Source organism: Scomber scombrus, chromosome 11 (genome assembly GCF_963691925.1).
Source record: "Scomber scombrus chromosome 11, fScoSco1.1, whole genome shotgun sequence".
Lineage (NCBI taxonomy): Eukaryota > Metazoa > Chordata > Actinopteri > Scombriformes > Scombridae > Scomber > Scomber scombrus.
Genome location: NC_084980.1, coordinates 26,046,574 through 26,065,640, shown reverse-complemented (window position 1 = coordinate 26,065,640; position 19,067 = coordinate 26,046,574). Strand labels below are relative to the sequence as shown.

The following is a 19,067-nucleotide window of genomic DNA, read 5'->3' as shown; positions in this document are numbered from 1 at the left end:
AGAGGGTAATAAGAGGTCTATTTTGATCCCTTTTTTGATTCCACGCAGTTTTTTTGGACGAGTACTTTATATATAAAACTCTGGGGACAGTAGGGCACGTATTATGGTAATTAAGGTATAACTGCAAGCAAATAAAAATGGGCGTCTGACCCTCTCTGTGATCTCAGCCACGTCCTCTCTGTGCTCCCAGCTGGGAAACATGTTGGTGAAGGTGAGCGGCTCCAGACCGGCGTGGATCAGATACGACTTCTGAGACTTCTTGTCATTTTTCTCTGCAAGAGGAAGTCACAAAATCACTTGGACATTGAAATGAACTGAAATATGTAAAATCTGTCATGGAATTTCAGCAGATAAGAGGACGTGGAGAAATATGAATTCATTTTATCAACATTCACAATTGCTCTTATAATTAAAGAGTAAATCCACTGATTCTAAATTTATCAATGTAAATTATTGGCAGAGTGGAAATTGGTATCTGGTGATCAGATTGTGAAAGCAGTTAACTCCAAAAGCCATATTTCCCTGACTCTCCATTATTATTGACACCAAATGTATCCACTATTTTCGTCTTGTGTTACATTACAATCAAATATGCCATTTTAAACGGTAAAATAGACATTGAGGAACTAATTCTTAATTCAGTTTTTATCCAGATAATTTATATAAATGTTTTACATATACACCATATATGTTCCAGCTATCACCTATTATTCACTTACCTCTGCAGTACTGGAGCACGGTCTCCATGGCACACTTCCGGTCTGCATCCCAGCGGATACGAGCCGATCCGGTGCACTCGCTGTCCTGAGGCCACCACCCCTGCCACAAGTAAACCTCGTGGAAGTTATCCACCAGGAACAAAGCTGCGGAGGAGAGAGAGAGATGTCACTCTGCATATAGCCTGTTGTGCATCTAATTCAAATATACATTTTTAGCATGAAATGTACAGAAGAAATAATTTTTAAAGCCAGTAAATTCTGCTATGTGAATGAATTTCTGCAAGAGGAAGATTACATTTTGTCTTTAATCTAATGCCATGTATTAAGTTATACATTTCCCCAAATGATCCACAAGGATAAAAACCTCAAACATGCCGTCTGTGTCTTACCAGGTTGTGATGCGTTGTACAGGTCCTCCTGCAAGAAGGGCAGCGAGCTGACCAGGTCTGGAGCTCTGGACGGGTGGAAGAACTCAGTGGCCACAAACTCTCCAGATGTGCTGCTCAGCTGGAAGAGCCGCGGGGTGAAGTTGAATTTACCTGGATCTGAAAAAGAAAAGTAGAAAACCAACAACATACATCATCCCTCTGAGTTGTGACATTGTAGAACCCGAACTTAGAGATTAGTGTAGCATCTCAAATTTTGAGTGCAGGAACTTAAACCCAAACATTTGCTGGTGAGGTTCTTGTTTACTAGTCTGATTTAAATCATTATTGTTAATTTTATGCAAACATCTCGCCCTGCGTACAGTATTTATGAGAACATTAAAGGTACCTTTTGCACATGACAGAAAATACCTTTTGGTGTATGTTTGTATCAGCAAATGAGGTAATATTAAAGTATGTACTGTTAGGAGTAAATTAATCACTTTTCACGTTAAAGAGTTGTAAATTGAGTGATGGATCTTGTACCTTGCAGCATGCAGTCGTAGGCCTTCCTGTCTTTTCTCCCCAGAGCCTCCCAGAAGCCCGGAGGCTCCACTCCCTCATCACATTCATGGATGGTCACCTTGCTGCTGCTGTGGAGACCTGCTTCCAGAGGACACCTGAGAGAAGCAGGAGGGAGTCAGTGTGTCAGTGTATTACATTTTAATCTGTATTTATGTGTTAAATAGTATCTTTAAATTCATCCCAAAGTGAAACGATTGCACTCACTGTTCTTTGATCTTAAGTGCCGCTGTGTTTCCCACGCTGCGAGTGTGTAGCTGCGTCTTGCAGCCGTGCCACAGATAGATGATGGCTTTGTTAATGTTGAGCAGGATCATGGAGGCTCGGGAACGCAGGCTGCTGCAGTGACTCGCCACCTCCAGCAGGTGGCCCTCTACCGGCACCTCGCCCCGCACGCAGTACAGACGCCAATCACCTGGACAGACGGGCAGGTGAACCAAAACACAACTTTTTTGTTAGCAAATTACTTACATTTATGTAAAACAAAATAATTATCAATAATAACCATGTTGACCCATTATGTTGTTTACTTTCATTGTTGATATGCCAGGGGTACAGTAGCCAAAAAAGCTTGAGAACTATTGTCCTATTCTGTGTAGGACTGATAAATTCCTTAATAATCAGAGTAATAGGGGGATTTAACGACCACTCTGCCATTTAGACAATCAATATTTACTCTGAGTGTTCTCCTCCTCCTCCTCTCTCTTGCCAGAGTGGACAATCATTCCTCCGTTGAAGCACTGCAGGAAACATGGAGGCTCCCTCCCCTGCTGCACCTGGACCTGAAACACACAGGAGCACAGTTCATGATGCTGCTAATACAGACAGTATACAGTATATTCAATAATATAAGCGTAGAGTAGTAGAGTAGGTTCGCATTCATTTGGGTCTTATTAATATAATGATTTTAAGGATAAAAGATTTTGACCCAAAAATAAGTTGCTTTCCCCACACTCAGCCTCGATACCTGATATCTTGATGCCTTTCTTATAGAGGGAAGAATTAACTTCAAAAGTGTGTTAAACTACAACAGCTCAAATACTGAATGCATCACTTTTATGTTTTTTCTTCTACTAACTGCACTTTTATTTTACAGTCTCAACACATCTGTCCAGATGTTTCCTTAAATTGGTTGAAAGATACACTAAAAATAAATTGTAAAAACATTTATTTGACCACATGAGTGTTGGATTATTGGTATTATTTACTGATTAGTTATATGAATGCTTTTTTTATACCTCAAGCCAAATATTCAATACGTTAGTCTGTGTTTTGTTTATCTGATTATTATGTGGTGTGAGGCCTTGTCTCCTGTACCTGCGCCCCTCTCTCCTCGTCCAGCTCCACCGTCATCAGCGCTGACGTTCCCTTCTCGCTGACTGTGGAGTATCGGCCCTGCCAGAAGAAGTAGCAGCATCTCTCCTTCCCCGGCCCGCTACTCCTCGCCTCCGGGTTCTGCCTACGACCAACTGGGACACACAAACAGAAATACACATCAATGAATTTAAGTTAAGGTTGACTTTTACTGACATTTTATTTCTATTTTATAGAGGTTGTAATTAGCATCTAGTAATAAACACATGATAAGGTCAAAGTACTTGAGTTCACAGTCACTAACCTGAGGTGGTGACCGTGTACTTCCATTTGACCACGTAGGCGTCTCCCTCGTGGAACTGGCCGATGCTCTGGCGTGGGAGGCGGCTGTAGTCGAACTCCAGGATGTGCCAGACGTCCACTGAGACTGTGCTGATCTCCTGATTCCTCATGTGGTCCTCGGTCTCGACCGGGCCATGTCCGCGGCCGACATTTATACCGTCCAAGATGGTGGAAATGGATGATTGGAGGACGGGCAGCATCAGGGTGGCGTCATAAGGCCGGCAGTCTCGTCCCGGGGCCTCCTGGGAGAGAGAGAGTTCAACAGAGAGAACATATAGTGACCTGTGTGATTAATAAATGTATATATTCTGCTTTTTCTGTCTGTATGATGTGCCTTTGTGCACCTTCAGCTCGGGAAAGAGCTCGCATTCCTCCTTCGGTGTCGGAGACTTTGCTTCAGTCCAATCCACAAACTTCTCCTTGAACAAGATTGTCTCGTTGTGCTCTGTCAGCCTGCCGAATATCGCCCAATCAGGACGGCCCTGGCCCTTCCTGTGGTGAGATGAACCAACACACACAAAGAAAAGGAGATAAACTTTAGACCATTCTATGCTGCATCAAAAAGCTTTAAAAAAGTAAGACCATGCTTTTTAAATGTGTATGTTTGCACATGCCAGTTCATATACGTGTGTTTTTTTAATGTATGCTTTGTTTTCTAGATACAGTTTGTTATAACTGTAGCTTATATATAAAGATGCAGATGGTGGCAAGACGATAATCCTAAACAACCTAAAGAGGAAAGTCAACACCTTTAAACTGTATGTCTGTGTGCTATTGTGCTTCTATTGTGAGAACCAATGTGTGTTTAGAGCATTAGAGTGAGGATATAAAAACACTCCTCCTTTCTTTAAAGGAGTGTATTGGTTTAAGGATTAAGTTTAAGTAAAGGTTAAGGTAAGAGTTGGGGTTATCTTAATGAGATCAGATTTTGGGGCCATTAACAGGTCACATAGTCACATTATGGGGACTCACCTCCCATTTGATGACAAAAAGCTTGCAAGGTAAACTATTTATTTCAGGGTTAAGACTTTTACAGTTAAGGTTTAGGGTTATGGTGAATTTGAGGTTGAGGTAAGAACTGGATTTATATTTAATGTCAGGGAAAGCCTTGAAAGAATGAACATAATTCAAAATAATATCCTCACAAGTGATAAAAACAAGTGTGAGTGTTCCCACCTGGGTATGAGTGTGTTGCAGCCTCCGGGGTCCAGCGGGTTGATGTCACAACAGGTGTAGTCAAACGTCCCGTTCCAGAGGTGTTTGGCCAGCTGGAAAGCCACCTTCCTCTGGGCCAGAGTCACCTCTTTGCCGTGCCACACGTACACCTCACTGCCGAAGTCAAACACCAACACCTGCAGCACACACAGCACAGCAACAACAACCATTCAACTTTCTATTTTAAACTAATTAATATTCAGGTCAGTTTTAGTTTTATGTCTTTACATTTAAAATGTTAATAATTTAGATTTTGAAAGATGGGTTTACAGGACTAGAAGCATAACATAAATCACAACATGCACATACATATCAACTAAAGGAACATCTTACATGTATAAAATAACATGTAAGAGCGTTAGATGCTTCATAATCTAAATGCAAATTACTTAATATAACTGCAGTGGACTTTCTGGTCTTAGCCCCAGCAGCAGCAGCAGTGCACTGATGGATGTATGAGGTGCTTGCCATGCGACCTGTTGTTGCTTGGTAACCAATTAAAACCAGAGCTCCTCTGAAAAAGGAACCTAAAATATTTCAATATTCAGAGCAGCTCGTGCCATAAAGAAAAAGCCCACCATCAGATACTTTTACACGTTAGTTTTAAATAAATGATGAGCTACACACTGGGATACAGATCAGGTCTTGATCCCATTGAACTTTGGTCTAATGAGGCTACCGGAACAGAAAAATGGGTTCTCCTCTGATTACAGTGAGTAATGGTACAGAAAAAGGTTTTTGTGCACAGACAAAAAGTTTTTTACTGACATCTTTGGGCGCCAGCAGAGAGCTGTGAGGGACCTTCCCCCACTCTTCATCATCAGGAACCAGTTTGTCATCCAGCAGACGGAAGATACAGTTGGTTTCCACGATGGCGTTCTCAAACTGCTCGTCATCCTCTGGTGGACCCGCCGCTATCACACAATTACACACATATACCAAACGTTAACAGGATATCTGTACTCTCACTTTAAGACATTGTAAATGGAGACCAATGGCTTTAACTGCCAATTTTTTTAAGACCTAATTTCTTACATTGGTAAGCGGTTTGTCCTCCTAAAATTGCCCAGAACTGCTGAGTATCTGGACTCTGTGAGTTGACCCCTTCCTCGATGGTCTGCACATGGTTCGCCCTGCAGCCCATGTCCTTCTTGGTCTGGATGAATGTGGCAAAATCTTTCGCCTAAAGGCAAGAAAAAAAGGAACCTCAGCCTTTCATCCTTTAAAAAATGGTGAGTTGCAGTGATGATGTATAGGTGTTTCATACTCTCATGGTGAAAGTAAATGTGACTTTTCTTGATTAATCAAGGACTGGTTAACTCAGCTCTTTATATCTATACAAACATTCTGCCAACCCAGTGCAACTAGACAACAATACTGTCATGTACTGAAGACAAAATATGATTTGGTGAATCATGTTGGGCCTTTGTGCATAAAATCTTAATAAAATAAGTAAACAGTATTGGGCGAGGAGGCGGAGTAGAAAAAACAAATGTTTATTAGAAAGTGTCTAGACAGACCTCCTTGGGGAAATGGAAGAGATCTAGACTAGCCTGAAAGCATGTGTTTGATGAGGAGCACAGATGGGAATATGTGTCAGTGTGTGCTCGTGAGTGTATGAGAGAGAAAGACTGTGTGAAGAGAAGTGCAATCAGCAAGAGAATCACAGATTAATCATTTTTATTCAAATGCAACCTAAAACAAAACTCTGTGTATCTGCTTCAGTGTGTCACAATAAAAGTAAAAAATACTCACCTTTGCCCTCTCGATGACATTTGAGAACTCTCCGATCCAGACAAAGCAGTGCTCCGGAGTCACCAGCAGGAAACAGTCTCCACTGTTAAGTGATGACGCTCTCGGCTCGACTAATCTGGTCTGAACGTGACGACGACCTGGACAGAATGATGTCAAATTTATTCACCTGCATATCAGGAATATCAGTGTCTGAGAAAAACGTAACTGCTCTAACTGACATTAAACATTAAAAGGTATTTGAGTGAAATATTAGCATGGACGGGAGCCTCAAAACGCAGGTTAAACAGCACCTAATAAGTCAAAAAGGAGTTCTTACCTTTGATGTGCATCAGCATGAGGTTCTTGTACGGCACAGCGCTGTTGTTGGACATCTGCTCGGAGATGTTGACGCTGCGCAAATTCACACTACTGAAGTTTTCTTTACTGGCCAGACCTGCTAGAGCGGCATCAGAGTACTCAGAGGTTTTATTTGCTGAAATGAAAAGAGTTCACAATTTATTTTTAAAAACCCAGCGCTACAGGGGGTAAAAAAAACAAACATAAATACTTCATTAAACTTTAACGCAGCTAAATTTCAGAAGTAAACGCTGATGTAAAAGTGGGTCATATGAGGCTTTGTGCCAATTGGTACTGTTTGTACAATCATCAAAGAGGTGAGGATGGATTATTTTTTGCAGTGCTTGAAGCACAATTTCTGGTATTGGTGAGAAAAAAAGAAGAATAAGAGGAAGAAGAAGAGGATAAATGGGAAGGTTTCCAATTTTCAGCAGAGATTTTTTTTTACTATTAAGCAGAAGGCAGAGATGCTGATTTGTCGCCTTCCCCAAACACACACTGTGATCCATCCACTCACTCTTCTCAGTCTTTATCCTCTTGCTCTCTAGCTGTGCCACGTTCAGTCTCTGCTCGGTGTACTCGTGTCTGATGTCCTCTCTGGCCGCCAGCATCTTTACAGGGTTTCTGGACGACTGGACGTTCCTGGACGGGCGCACCGACCGCTTGTGCTGCACCATGGCTGAAGTCAGCCTGGTAAAGGAGACAACCAGGGTTTATGAGAATAATGGGGAATTGGATATATTAATTAAGAGGTTGGCAGTTTTTATTGCATAACTAAAGGTGTTAATAACTTGCTAATAGACTGTTGGAGTTATTGCTTTCTCGTAAGTTGTTCACTTAAATACTTAACGGCTTCATATCATTACTAAATGAAATGCTTGACTAATTTACAACTATGATATCTGTAGCAGAGGTAATTTGGGAGGTATTATAACCAGTGAACATCTCATCAATAAGTAAAGTTGTGTTATATGATGTTATATATCATCCACTACAGTCGTCATTAAAAGCTTTATTATTCGCTCACTTTGGACCCTGAGAACCGAATATGGCGTCAAAGTCCTCACTGATCTCGATCCTGGTGGGCATGCGCGGGAATTCAGCAACACGTCTGTAGAATTTGGAGAAGATCTCGTCGTCCAGCTTCATCACTTCCTTCACTGCCTTCTCAGTCACTGTCAGTGTGGTTTCCTGCAGACCTGCCACTGATCACAACAGAAAGATACAAGAGAGAAAAGATGAGGCACAATAAAGGCATATGACTAGAACTTTTTAAAAATCAATCTTGCATGCTCAGCAAACCCCTCATTGGATAATTAAGTTACATTTTAGAGAATTAATATAGTTAAAGAGGTCATAAAATCATATTGTCATACGGGATACTGAATACAATTTGCAGGCTAAAAAAGAAAACATTAGCTAAATGCACCAAAGTACTGGCAGTGATTCACATTAGTCATTTAATTTCTCATTACTATCAAAAATATTGCTAAGCTGACCTGAAAGTAAGAGTGGAAGTACCTACCTTTGCTATTCAGACGTCCCAAGAAGTTCTCCAACTTATCTAATTTCTTGTCTGATTCCATTTCAGGTCTGGCCTCAATTTCTAAAAAAAGAACAATTAAACTCTATTTATAAGAAAATCAAAACACTCATTTGGTTTGTCTCCTCATAATTATTCACATGTTAGGTAATTAAGTAATTTTACGCATTTAATACATTTTTATATAGTAATAATAATGTTCACCTGTGGCTTAATCTGAGGCATAATTTATATGACTGAATGACAAATAAAAAAAGACCCTTAAATGAAATTACAGTGGTTATTAAAAATCTTGTCTGACTGGGATTGATCCAGCAGACGTGGCAGTGATGACACAGGACTTGCTAATCTGTCTCACCCTCTTGTGGTTTGTTGATAGCCGGCATGTTGCTCTTGAGTCTGGTGGAGACCGGTGACAGGATGGGACTGATAACTGAGGAGGAAGCAGCCAGGCCTGAGCACATACACACACACGCACACACACACACACACACACACACACACACACACACACACACACACACACACACACACACACACACACACACACACACACACACACAGACACGAGATGAGACAAAATAACAGTGGAAAGAACCTCTTTTCTGCTCCAGTTCAGTGTATTCAGAGTTCACTGTTAACTCACTAAAAAAAGAACATTACAAAGAGGTGTATTATTGATTTATAAATATAGTAACAAAAGAAAAGCACATAAATGCTGTGCTCATATTCAGCTGTCATATTAGGTGTCATTTTTGATTCTGCACTAAGCAACTTCACACTCTAGCAGCCCCAAATGGCAGCATGAAGTAATTGTTTGTATTTTTAAATACCCGAGTGATGTGACATAATCAGCACACACTCCCTCCCTCAGACCTGCATCTTGTTTCTACGTGGCTGTTGGAGCTTTGTCTTGGAAGAGCAGCTTCTGGATTTTTCTCTAAAATGTTGATTTTGCAGCTCTTGTGCTCTTTTACTACCCCATGGTTTAAAAATATTATATAGGCAAAAAGAGCTAATGCACAGAGTTGGGAACAGTATTGATTTAACTGTATAGCATGTTAGATTCATGCACTGACCTTTCTTGACCATACGGGAAGCCACAGTGTACTGGGTGGAGTCATTGGCCGCTCCCTTCCCCTTTGATTTCCAGGCATCCTCCCGAGTCGAAATCATGTGTTTCCTCTCCTCAATTGTCATCTTGGCCTCAATCTCCTCTCCACTCTTCTGCACAGACATCAGCAAATGAGACAATACGTCAAATTACGAATCATTATCATAGTTTGTCAAGTTGCCAAGTCTCGCATGCAAAACAATTATCTATGCAAGACGGAGTCCGACTGTCTGCTTCAATTTCAGGGTGTTTTCAATCATGTTGCAGGGATTTATTTAACAATTTTACAACAAAACCTAAAAGAGATATTATAACAGTGTTCAAATACTCACAGACATTGTAAAAGCTCTACTACCCAACACTATCTAACACTACATCACCTCTCTTACAGCTTCACTATAACTCGATGTGACTCCTCGCTTCCCTTGAGAGCAATTATTCATGTAGTAACAGCATCAAACCGAGCAGATATAAAAAGATTCGATGCATTCGAGCGAGCTAAGTGCATGTCCTTTTCTAGACTATATAAGTGACGTGATTCCACAGTAAGAGTGATGGCCCGTACCCTGAATTATACTCACGCTGTCGTAACCAAATAAAACTCAACACCACCAAAACCGCCCCTTCACACGAGTAGCTGCAAACCAAGCGAGAAAGATAAAAACTGCAGTACATGCAGCCCGATCGAGCGTTCCGGGCGCAACGTCCTTACCTGAATGTGATGGTCAATATACTGACACTTTTGGCCGAGGGAGATAGGAGGAGAAAAAGTGGAAGAGAAGACAGGTTCCTAAGGATGTAGAGGTGGATGTATAAGTGGAGGGAAAAGAAAAGGAGGAAATGGACAGAAAAGTAATGAGCATGCACAGGTGAGATGAGAGAGGGATGCAAAGATGGGCGGTGCAAAGCTAGAAACAAACCAGTCCATTCTCTATAATTATAGAACTAATACATAAATAAATGAATGAATGAATAAATAAAGAACTCAGTACTAATTAAACACACATTTACTATAAATCCAATGGTTTTGGAGCATAAAAACATGATATAAATATCAGTTTGTCTTTCTTCCATTAAGAAAATTAGAATTAAAATTTCTTTATTGTCATTTCTCAGCACTCTCACATACATCAAAATGAAATATGTCCTCTGCTTTTGACCCTTTTTACCAGTGCGTTGACCAGGGGCACCAACAAGAGTATTGACCCCTGATGGTGGGAGGAAACCAGAGCACCCACCAGAAACCTCACGCAAACATGGGGAAAACATGCAAACTACACACAGAAAGGACCTGGGACAGCCAGGGTTTGAACCCAGGACCTTCTTGCTGTGAGGGTACAGTGCCAACCATTGAGCCACTATGCCACCATAATCTAGTTATTAAGCTTTAAAAACTCAAATCCCCTGCTTGTTAACAAAAAATACCATGCATACCTTAATAAAAAAGCTCCTAAAATCATTAATCAGCATTGAATAAGATGCGTTTACTGTTAGTAACAAAGCATCAAACTGCTGAAGCCTTTTTTCTCCTGCTGCTGTGTAACTCGAGACAGGCACAGCTTGTCACATATTACATTACCAGTGCAGTGAAAACAGAGAACAGTTTAAAGGTGCATGGAGGGAAAGATATTGTAATACTTCTATGTTCTGCTCTACGTTTACTCTACTGTATATCAGTGGTTCCCAACCATTCTGGCTTGTGACCTTTCTAAACAATAAAAAGTATTAAATTAAATATTTCTCCCACTATAGAAACAAGGTATAGACAGATTGATTAGTTTCAATATATTTGAGGATTGAGGAGGTAAAATGATGATGTGTTTTACAAGACAAAAAGCTACGATAAATGTCCTAAAAACACAGTATTAGAAAGCTGATGAATGTTTTTGGTCTTCTTTCCTAACTTCTTAATCATTTCACAACCCCTCAGATTTAACTTTAAAGGGTCCTGAGCCCCAAGTTAGGAACCACTGATCTGTATGTATTTTCTAGCCTCTATTCTTAGTTTTGTAAATCGCTTCTTTTTTTAAAAAGCTTCAAATGAAGTCATTTAGTTCTCAAGCAAAAAAGACAAATGAAAAAGCAGTATTAGCGTGCTTGAAAATATTATTCTTATGTACTCGCTTTCATTAAACAACATTTTTCTGTAACTTTTCCTGAAACTGTAGAGACAACAAAGGAACATCTAATATTCCCAGACTCTACCGACTTTATTGGTCAGTAATAGAAGCTGTTTAAAGTCTATTTTGACTGTCAGTGTTCATTTCAATCATCGATGGTAGAATTCATCATTGGAAAACAGTTTAAAATATAGATTGAAGTTTGTTTAAAAAAAAACTGATTTGGATTCAACTTTCCGGAGACAAGTTTGCTTTGAAGTAAATCTATTACTTAATGCCGCTTTAAGACAGAATCAGCAAAAGTGCAGAAAAGCTTAAGAAAGTTCGAGCATCAGCCGCTTTCCAACTACCATCCCACTGCAAGTGAAAGATTGAGGAGATGCATTCAGCCTCACACAAAGTGCACAAAGCTCTGATTGGACAACAACTTGTCCCACATGAAGCCGATTGGCTCGGGGGACGGTGTGTGTGGCTGCCAAAGGATCTTACCCACAGCTGTTCAGACACAGACACAGAAGAGTATTCCTGAACGACCACCCCTTCCTCCTGAAGGGTTAAACACAGGGGAAGTACTTGGTCAGAGGGATTGGGGAGGTGGGGGGGGGAGTCATTGTTGCCACGGGTTTAGGGGTGAGACCGCCTGGAGGATTACCATCCAGGGTTTAAGCAGGCAGTTTCGCCTCACAGAATACTAATGCGAAGTAGATGAGCCCCAGAAAAAAAGTGCCTCAGTCCTAAATCCAGACATTAAAGGTTGTTTGAGCTCATAATTAAATCCTAGCTGCTGTTTAAACCAATATAGATGCATATTAATACATAAAAGAATACATTCTTGAAACATTTCCCTTCTGTCAAATCAGCTTTCCCAATGTGGCATTATCTGGAGATTTAAGTGAAAAGTGGATCTTGTAACGACGAAGAAATTCTTGCTTAATACTCCAGACTACTAATACTACAATCAGACTGTCCCATATGCTTTCTAGTCGTCAGCCAATGGGGGATGGATGCTGCGCATATCTGGACCACTGGGCTCAAACAACAGATGGACTCAAGGGGGAAATTAAAGGAGCACTTAGCAAAAAAGAGTGCTGGAGCTGTCATAGTAACCCTGAAGACTGGGAGATGAAATGTGGCCCTAGAGTTTAGTCTGTTTAATAATACCAAAGAGTGTAATATTTTTAAAGAATGCAAATTATACATGTTTTTAATTCGGGGATATACAAATATTGTAATATGAATCCCAAGTAAGATCGCAGCGCAGTTGTAGCAGGTTTAACATTTACATCAGCTATAGTAATATGTGACTCACTAGCAGTACTGCAGTGTAGATTTACATTGCTGTTTATGCTGTTTGCTATAATGGATGTTGGGAATGAAGTAGATGGATCTTCCTTAACTTACACCCCAAAACTCAGAAGTGAGATATAGTCCGGCTTTGTTGATATAAGGGTCAAAGATCATATTGATAATAACGATGAAATTTCCCATATAGAGAGAATTCTGTGTCTGTTTTTATAAACCTTTGAATATATTATAATGATATGACAAAATGCTGTTAAAGGTTTCCAAACATGTACATGGCACTATGACCTTCTGGTTATTGTGGATGAGAATGTGATGTGAATGATCCTTCATTAACACTTCTATGAGTAGAAAACTGACCTTCTTCTCGTAGGTCTGCTCTGTCTCCCATAGCTGAGTCTGCTGCTCGCTGGACGCCACCTTAACTACTTCCTGTTTCTTGTTGATCCTGTTCCTCCAGTCCTCCTCACCACTCTTCTTCAGCAGTTCCACCCTACATAAAACAAAAAAAAAAACAAGTCATTTTTAATAGAAACAATAGGCAAGTGGCAAAAAAGATGACTCTGACAACATTCCTATTACAAATGCTGGTCTATAAATCCTATTCCTGATTATAGTTTGTTGACCACCATAGCTTTTCCCAATTATTATTGTATTATGGCCATGTATACCTAGACTAAAACCAAAATATTCATATTTTCCGCAATAAATGGAAAAGAAAATGATCTTTATTCAAAGCGAATTCATACACTGGGTTCAATAATGTTAAAACTAATGATTTTATGAAGCAATAAAATACCAAAGGAGCAGACAGTTATAATAGAAAAGGTGTGTTAAAGGCACTGGATTTTAACTTGATAACTCTTTTGTCAAACTAGCTCAAAGCAGTATTTCGGTGTGATGGATTGGGACTCTTGAACTGTTCTGGTAAAAATAAACTTACAGAACAAAATGTCTTCATCATAAAAGTGGGAGTTTATTTTAGGCTCAGTCTCAGTTGTTGTTATCTATCTGTTATTAAACATGAATCAAATTAAAGGGGACAAAACCCGTGCTTGGTGTTGAAGTCGAAGCTTTTGTAGCACACCATTTTCATTATTTTCATCAAGGTTATAAGAAAAGAAAAAAATCCTTCAAGGCTGAAAATCCAGGTCACAGATTTCTGCTCTAAAAGGTCTCCAAAGACTGTATGAGGAGTACTGATAACGGAGGGTAAAAGAAAGTATGTCATCGTCTCCGCTGCTTGGACAGGGCAGAAATGAGGGCATTACCAGGAATCTGCCGTGTCTCAGAGGATTTCTTCAGTCTGAGCAGCTCTCTGCTGGCTGGCAGGAGAAACACAATGTTGCTAAAAATGAATCTCTCTCACCTTCAAAAATGTAAAAAAAACAACCAAAAAGGGTGGGACAAACCTATATACTGCAGAGAAGGGTGGACAGTGACCTCTGCCTGATTCTGTCAAACAATGCAAATTTAAGAGGTGCTGGCTTTTGAACCAGCCAGCAGAAGAAGCTCAGTCAGTGTCTAATCCTTGCTGACATCTCAGTTTTCATCTTGTAAGGAGTTGAGCTCTGTCTGGATTTGTGAATGAAATCAAGGTTAAATAGTGTCTGCAGCTCTGCTGTAAAGGAACACCCATAATTAGAGATCAGCCATTATTTTTTAACATGCTGCGGTTGGAGGTCCAGTTGGTATTGAACATTTAACAGCAGACTGAAAGTCGTTGATACTGGAAGTCATTGTGATAGCGACAGCAAATTAAAATTTAATCACCTTACCACTAATCACATCTTCTTATCACAATGCATTCTGGGCTATTGAGTTCTGTGACATCATACTTATATCTCTCACACTTTTCTATTAATGCTGAATATCTGTTCAAAATTGTGGCCCAAACTGAGCCCCAAACTTCCCAGTTACCACAATTTTTTCTTTTATTTTGCAATTTGGACTGTTTTTATCTCGACAATGCTGTTGTGGACCGAATAATGTTGAGGTAACTGCCAACATAGTCGCAGACAGACATTAAAACTTTTCTTTGTGTGATCTGTATTTCTTTGTGATTATTTTAGTCATTTAAAAACATTTACAGTTATACCTCTCAGTAAAACTCAGGTAGTGTCTCACAGATGTCATGGACAGGTTCCTTTGCATACTGACCTACTGTAGTTAAAAATCAGCATGTTGTTGTTGGGGGCCTGACAGAGAGTAACTGGGGAAAAATGCAGCGCAAACTGGGCCACATTTAGAGTAATTACTATAAAAAATGAATACTAGCCTATGCAGTTATATAATTATTACAATCATAATTATTATTATTAACTATTATTAGCTTTTTTTAAGCAGTAGCAAAAAAGCTGATAAAACAGTAGAGGGGTTATGAACTGTTGTTTATATATCAGAGTGCAGAGCAGCATTACACAGTCTAAATATGGTTTCAAGTTAGGTAGGAAAACACTTGAATTGAAAGGCACATTGTGAGAAGCTGTTTTTAACTGCTCTAGCTGGATTTTTGAAATGTATAAAACTGATTTTGGTGTTGAAAGAGAGTGTTTTTGGGAGCTGGACCTGCAACTCAGACAATGTTGGCCACATCATAATAATTTGACTTTTTCTTGACCTGTAATGTGTTTTGTTTTTTTGCATTACACTTTAAAATAACAGACTTTGTTGGAATCACCTCTATTTGTTAAGTTAAATACAGATTTAAATAAAATCCTTCAGCCATCACTCACCTCTCCCTGATGGACATCTGTTTGGAGGACATGTCGTCAGACAGTTGGTCCCCAGACTCCGTGGGGGACAGCGGATCTCCAGAATGGACACTGTGCCTGTTGAAGTCCTCGCTGTGGTCCAGAGGCAGGGACTGGGACTTGACCAGCGCCTGGGGGAAGGACTGGGGTTTTGGTGGTGTCTGTGGAGGCACCTGAGATTTGGGTTGAGGCTGGGGGACTGTCTGCGGGAAAGGCTTAGGGAGGGACTGGATGAATCCCTGAGGTTTTGGCTGAGCTTGTGGGGATTGGGTGAAAGTTTTGGGATATGTTGTCGGAGGCTGGGCGGGCTGGATGTGTGACTGCGGTTTGGGTTGGGCTGGAGGAGGCTGCTGTGTGAAGGATTTAGGAAGAGTTTGAGGCGGCTGGATGATGTGATGCTGCTGTTGTTGGCTGCTCGACACGTGAGATACGGTCCTGGATGATACTTTAGCTACCAGAGGCCTCAGTGATGCCGGGTGATCTTGCAAGTCTAAAAGAAAAGAACATACATTGGTGAAGTTACAATGTCTGAAAATAACTTTAACTGGACAAAAGGAGTTAACACATCACTCATTCAGCAATTATTGTCATTATTTGTATCCCATCATGTAATGCAACAGAGTTCGATATAACCTAATCAAGCCAAAGTGAACATTACATTTTTGGTGACTATTATCCAAAGTACACCAAGTTGTTAAATTGACTTTATTTTGATTAATTCAACCTCTTTTTGACATGTTTGGAACTTCTGGCTGCTATAATGATAGTTTGCTGAGTTCAGTCTTAAATGTGTAAGTAATCTCGCTCTAAAGGGTACAACAAAACTAACAGGAAAGTCAAAGAAATGTCAGTCAAGAACAGTTTGCACACACCCACAAAGTCCCCAAAAGAAGTTTAAAAAGACCCTGTGTGTGTGGATGTAACATGAGTGGGACTCTGAGATCCACTTGCAGATGTTTAAACACACTAAACAATTAGTCATCTTTAGTTAGTTACAATAGTTGTTATTGCACTCAGAGATGTTCTCAAATTTGAGATTTCAGAGTTTGACGCATAATAAATGATCAAATTCATCTTTCCGTTGCCTTCTGAATTACATTTACTGACAACACAGCTTCTCAGTTGCTTAGTTGGGAAAGATAATTCATTGCCCGATATTGTGGTGTCTTTGAATGCACCAACAAGATATTTAAAACAATGTATGTACTTCATAGACAATGTGGCAGACCATCATGTCCATTATTTTAAAACATGAACTGTATGTTTTGGAGACATAAACATCTACACAGACCCATATTAAATTACTACAATCATCCCTGAACATGTACACATGCAGCTGGCTTTATTGGTAAGAAATCTAATTAGTTTCATACAAGGCCTGCTGTGTGTGCTGCATGAGGTGTGTGCACATTGTAGGGTCCAAAATCTGGTTCCCACAAGTAAAGCCATGACATCTTTTTGTCTTTAGTTCAGGTCAGGGTAAGGTGTTGGTGTTAATCATGTAGCTTCATCATGTTTTTTAGTATAACAGACTATACCTTAGTGAAGATCTATCCATGCAGAACTAAATAAGATTACAGCCTGCAGACAAGGCTTCCATTGTGTCCTTCCTGTCCTCTACCTGCTTCATGTAAGTGCCGGCTGATTGTCCAGCACACTCTCACTGAGTGCTTTCATCTCTGTGTACTGTTTGTGTGCATGCATGGGAAAAGACCACCCCTCAACACATTCAGCACTTGCACATAGAAACAGGTCAGACCCATTATACTGTTGTATGTGCACTGCTAGCCCACAGGCACAATATGGTGCAAGGGGGACCACAGCCCCTTTATAGGCTCTGACAGTGAACACACACAGTTCAATATAAAAATATTGGGTGTCTGTTAACTGACAACCGACATGTCAGGGAAGCGCTTCCTCTTTTGTAGACAAAGAGAGCCACGAGGCAAATGCATGGTAAAATATGCTAATTAGATGCCCCCTCAGACGTCTCTCTCTCTTTCACTCTCTCTCTCTCTTCGACACTCTCTCTCTTTCTCTCTATCAGCCAAATCAAATACCCCCAGCTGGTACAAGAGTGTGTGCAGCCGGCAGAAAGCAATCATGCGTGGGAGCATGCTGCATAAGACAATGAGGATAATGAGAACAGACCCTTCCCTATACATTGCTTCCTCTCTCTTTCTGTCGCCCCCCAATCTCTATTTTCTTTTTGTCCACTCTTTTTCAATTTTTCTCTTCCTCCATCCTTCCCTCTAAGCATTGCCATTCACATTTTTTTGATCATTCTTTTCCCCTACCCCTCTCCAGCTCTTTTCTGTTCTGCTCATCAGACAAGCCTCCTACCTGAGATGCCTGCCTGACTCCAGCCGGTGCTCCTCTCAGTGAGGTGCAGCTCCTGTGCAGAGGAGCTGTGAGCTATTGCAGATTCTCTCAGGTAGCCTCCTCGTCCTCTTCCTCCTCCCTCTGCTCTCTCCTTATTCTCCTGGGAGTCTCCGTCTGCGGCTCTCCAGCTGGGCACAGGCTCTGACTCGTCCCTCCACAAAGAGGGCTTGGCAGAGTGCTGAGGCTGGGGATGCTGCTGCAGCTGCCCTTCGTCCCGGTCCCTTTCCGGGGAGTGTGGCTTTCCCTTAATGCTGCTTTCTTGGTTCTGTTCTCTGGCTCCTCCCTGCTGTCTCCCCCTAACAGCCTCCTTTTGCCGGTTTCGCCAGCCCTCCTCCTCTGCCTCTCCCTGTCGCCTGTGACTAGTGGAGGAGGTGGGAGCAGGAGGAGCCCCCACTCTCTCTCGGCTCTCAGGGAGGAGAGGGGAGGAGTCGATCTCAGGCTCGGGGTGGCCTGGGTCCCCACTTTGGGTCATGGAGAAATACCTCAGCGCCCTCTCCTGGTGGCTGCTTGTGATGCTGACAGCCTGTTGTTGGGCAGGGATGTAGGGCATGGCAGTGGATTTCCCTGGACGGAGACTGCTATCATCACTGATGCCACCGCTGCCTGGCGTCATGGTTACTGAGGTGACGGAGGCTTGGGAGGTGACGGCTGCCACAGAGCGGACCAAGGAGGCTGAAAGGGGCTCCAGTTTGATCTCGCCTCCATTTTTCAGCTGTAGGAACAGCAGGCATCATGTCAGAAAGTCAGACAGGACAGAAATACTACAGTAGAGACAAAAGGATTGGATGAAAAGATACATTTTTGGTAAAGATGATAATGAACAGATCGATGGATGATAGAATAAGGTGGGGTGATGATAAATTATGTTTAAAAGAATGCAAATAGGACAGACATGGATGGATGAGGTTAAGGGAACTGAGCAACTGCAACTCGGGTTTGCTCAAGCTGCAGATTTATCAGCTCTGTCTTTCACAAAACACTAAAATACATATGTATAAAGCATTGTCATTCAGTTCTTCTAACAACATCTCCAGTAAAACTGCATCATGTCAAGCTGTGGCAGTTGTTTTCTAATTTGGATGAAACAACCAAAGGGACTGACATACAGAATCATCTTCATGATGCTTAAACTCCACACGAGACGACGGTGAATTGATTTTAGTTGTAAATCAAGGTCTTTATCGACCCTTAAAAATTCCTGTGCAGTGTGAATATCAAGGCCAGA

General features: G+C 41.1%; 1 protein-coding gene across 1 annotated transcript in view; it reads right to left on the bottom strand.

The window, feature by feature from the left end:
• The window catches only part of svilb (supervillin b), a 40,236-nt gene that overhangs the window by 4,492 nt on the left and 16,677 nt on the right, over positions 1-19,067 (bottom strand). The window contains exons 17-40 of the mRNA XM_062428554.1: positions 17,804-18,554; positions 15,443-15,950; positions 13,068-13,200; positions 11,895-11,951; positions 9,998-10,075; positions 9,251-9,398; positions 8,530-8,625; positions 8,154-8,234; positions 7,656-7,833; positions 7,146-7,318; positions 6,609-6,764; positions 6,293-6,429; positions 5,573-5,720; positions 5,306-5,451; positions 4,499-4,674; positions 3,667-3,814; positions 3,285-3,564; positions 2,984-3,135; positions 2,343-2,448; positions 1,874-2,081; positions 1,631-1,764; positions 1,109-1,264; positions 720-863; positions 151-272 (exon numbers count right to left, since the gene is read on the bottom strand). Of these exons, the coding sequence (XP_062284538.1) occupies positions 151-272; positions 720-863; positions 1,109-1,264; positions 1,631-1,764; positions 1,874-2,081; positions 2,343-2,448; positions 2,984-3,135; positions 3,285-3,564; positions 3,667-3,814; positions 4,499-4,674; positions 5,306-5,451; positions 5,573-5,720; positions 6,293-6,429; positions 6,609-6,764; positions 7,146-7,318; positions 7,656-7,833; positions 8,154-8,234; positions 8,530-8,625; positions 9,251-9,398; positions 9,998-10,075; positions 11,895-11,951; positions 13,068-13,200; positions 15,443-15,950; positions 17,804-18,554 (4,416 nt within the window). The remainder of the gene's footprint in view (positions 1-150; positions 273-719; positions 864-1,108; positions 1,265-1,630; positions 1,765-1,873; positions 2,082-2,342; positions 2,449-2,983; positions 3,136-3,284; positions 3,565-3,666; positions 3,815-4,498; positions 4,675-5,305; positions 5,452-5,572; positions 5,721-6,292; positions 6,430-6,608; positions 6,765-7,145; positions 7,319-7,655; positions 7,834-8,153; positions 8,235-8,529; positions 8,626-9,250; positions 9,399-9,997; positions 10,076-11,894; positions 11,952-13,067; positions 13,201-15,442; positions 15,951-17,803; positions 18,555-19,067) is intronic.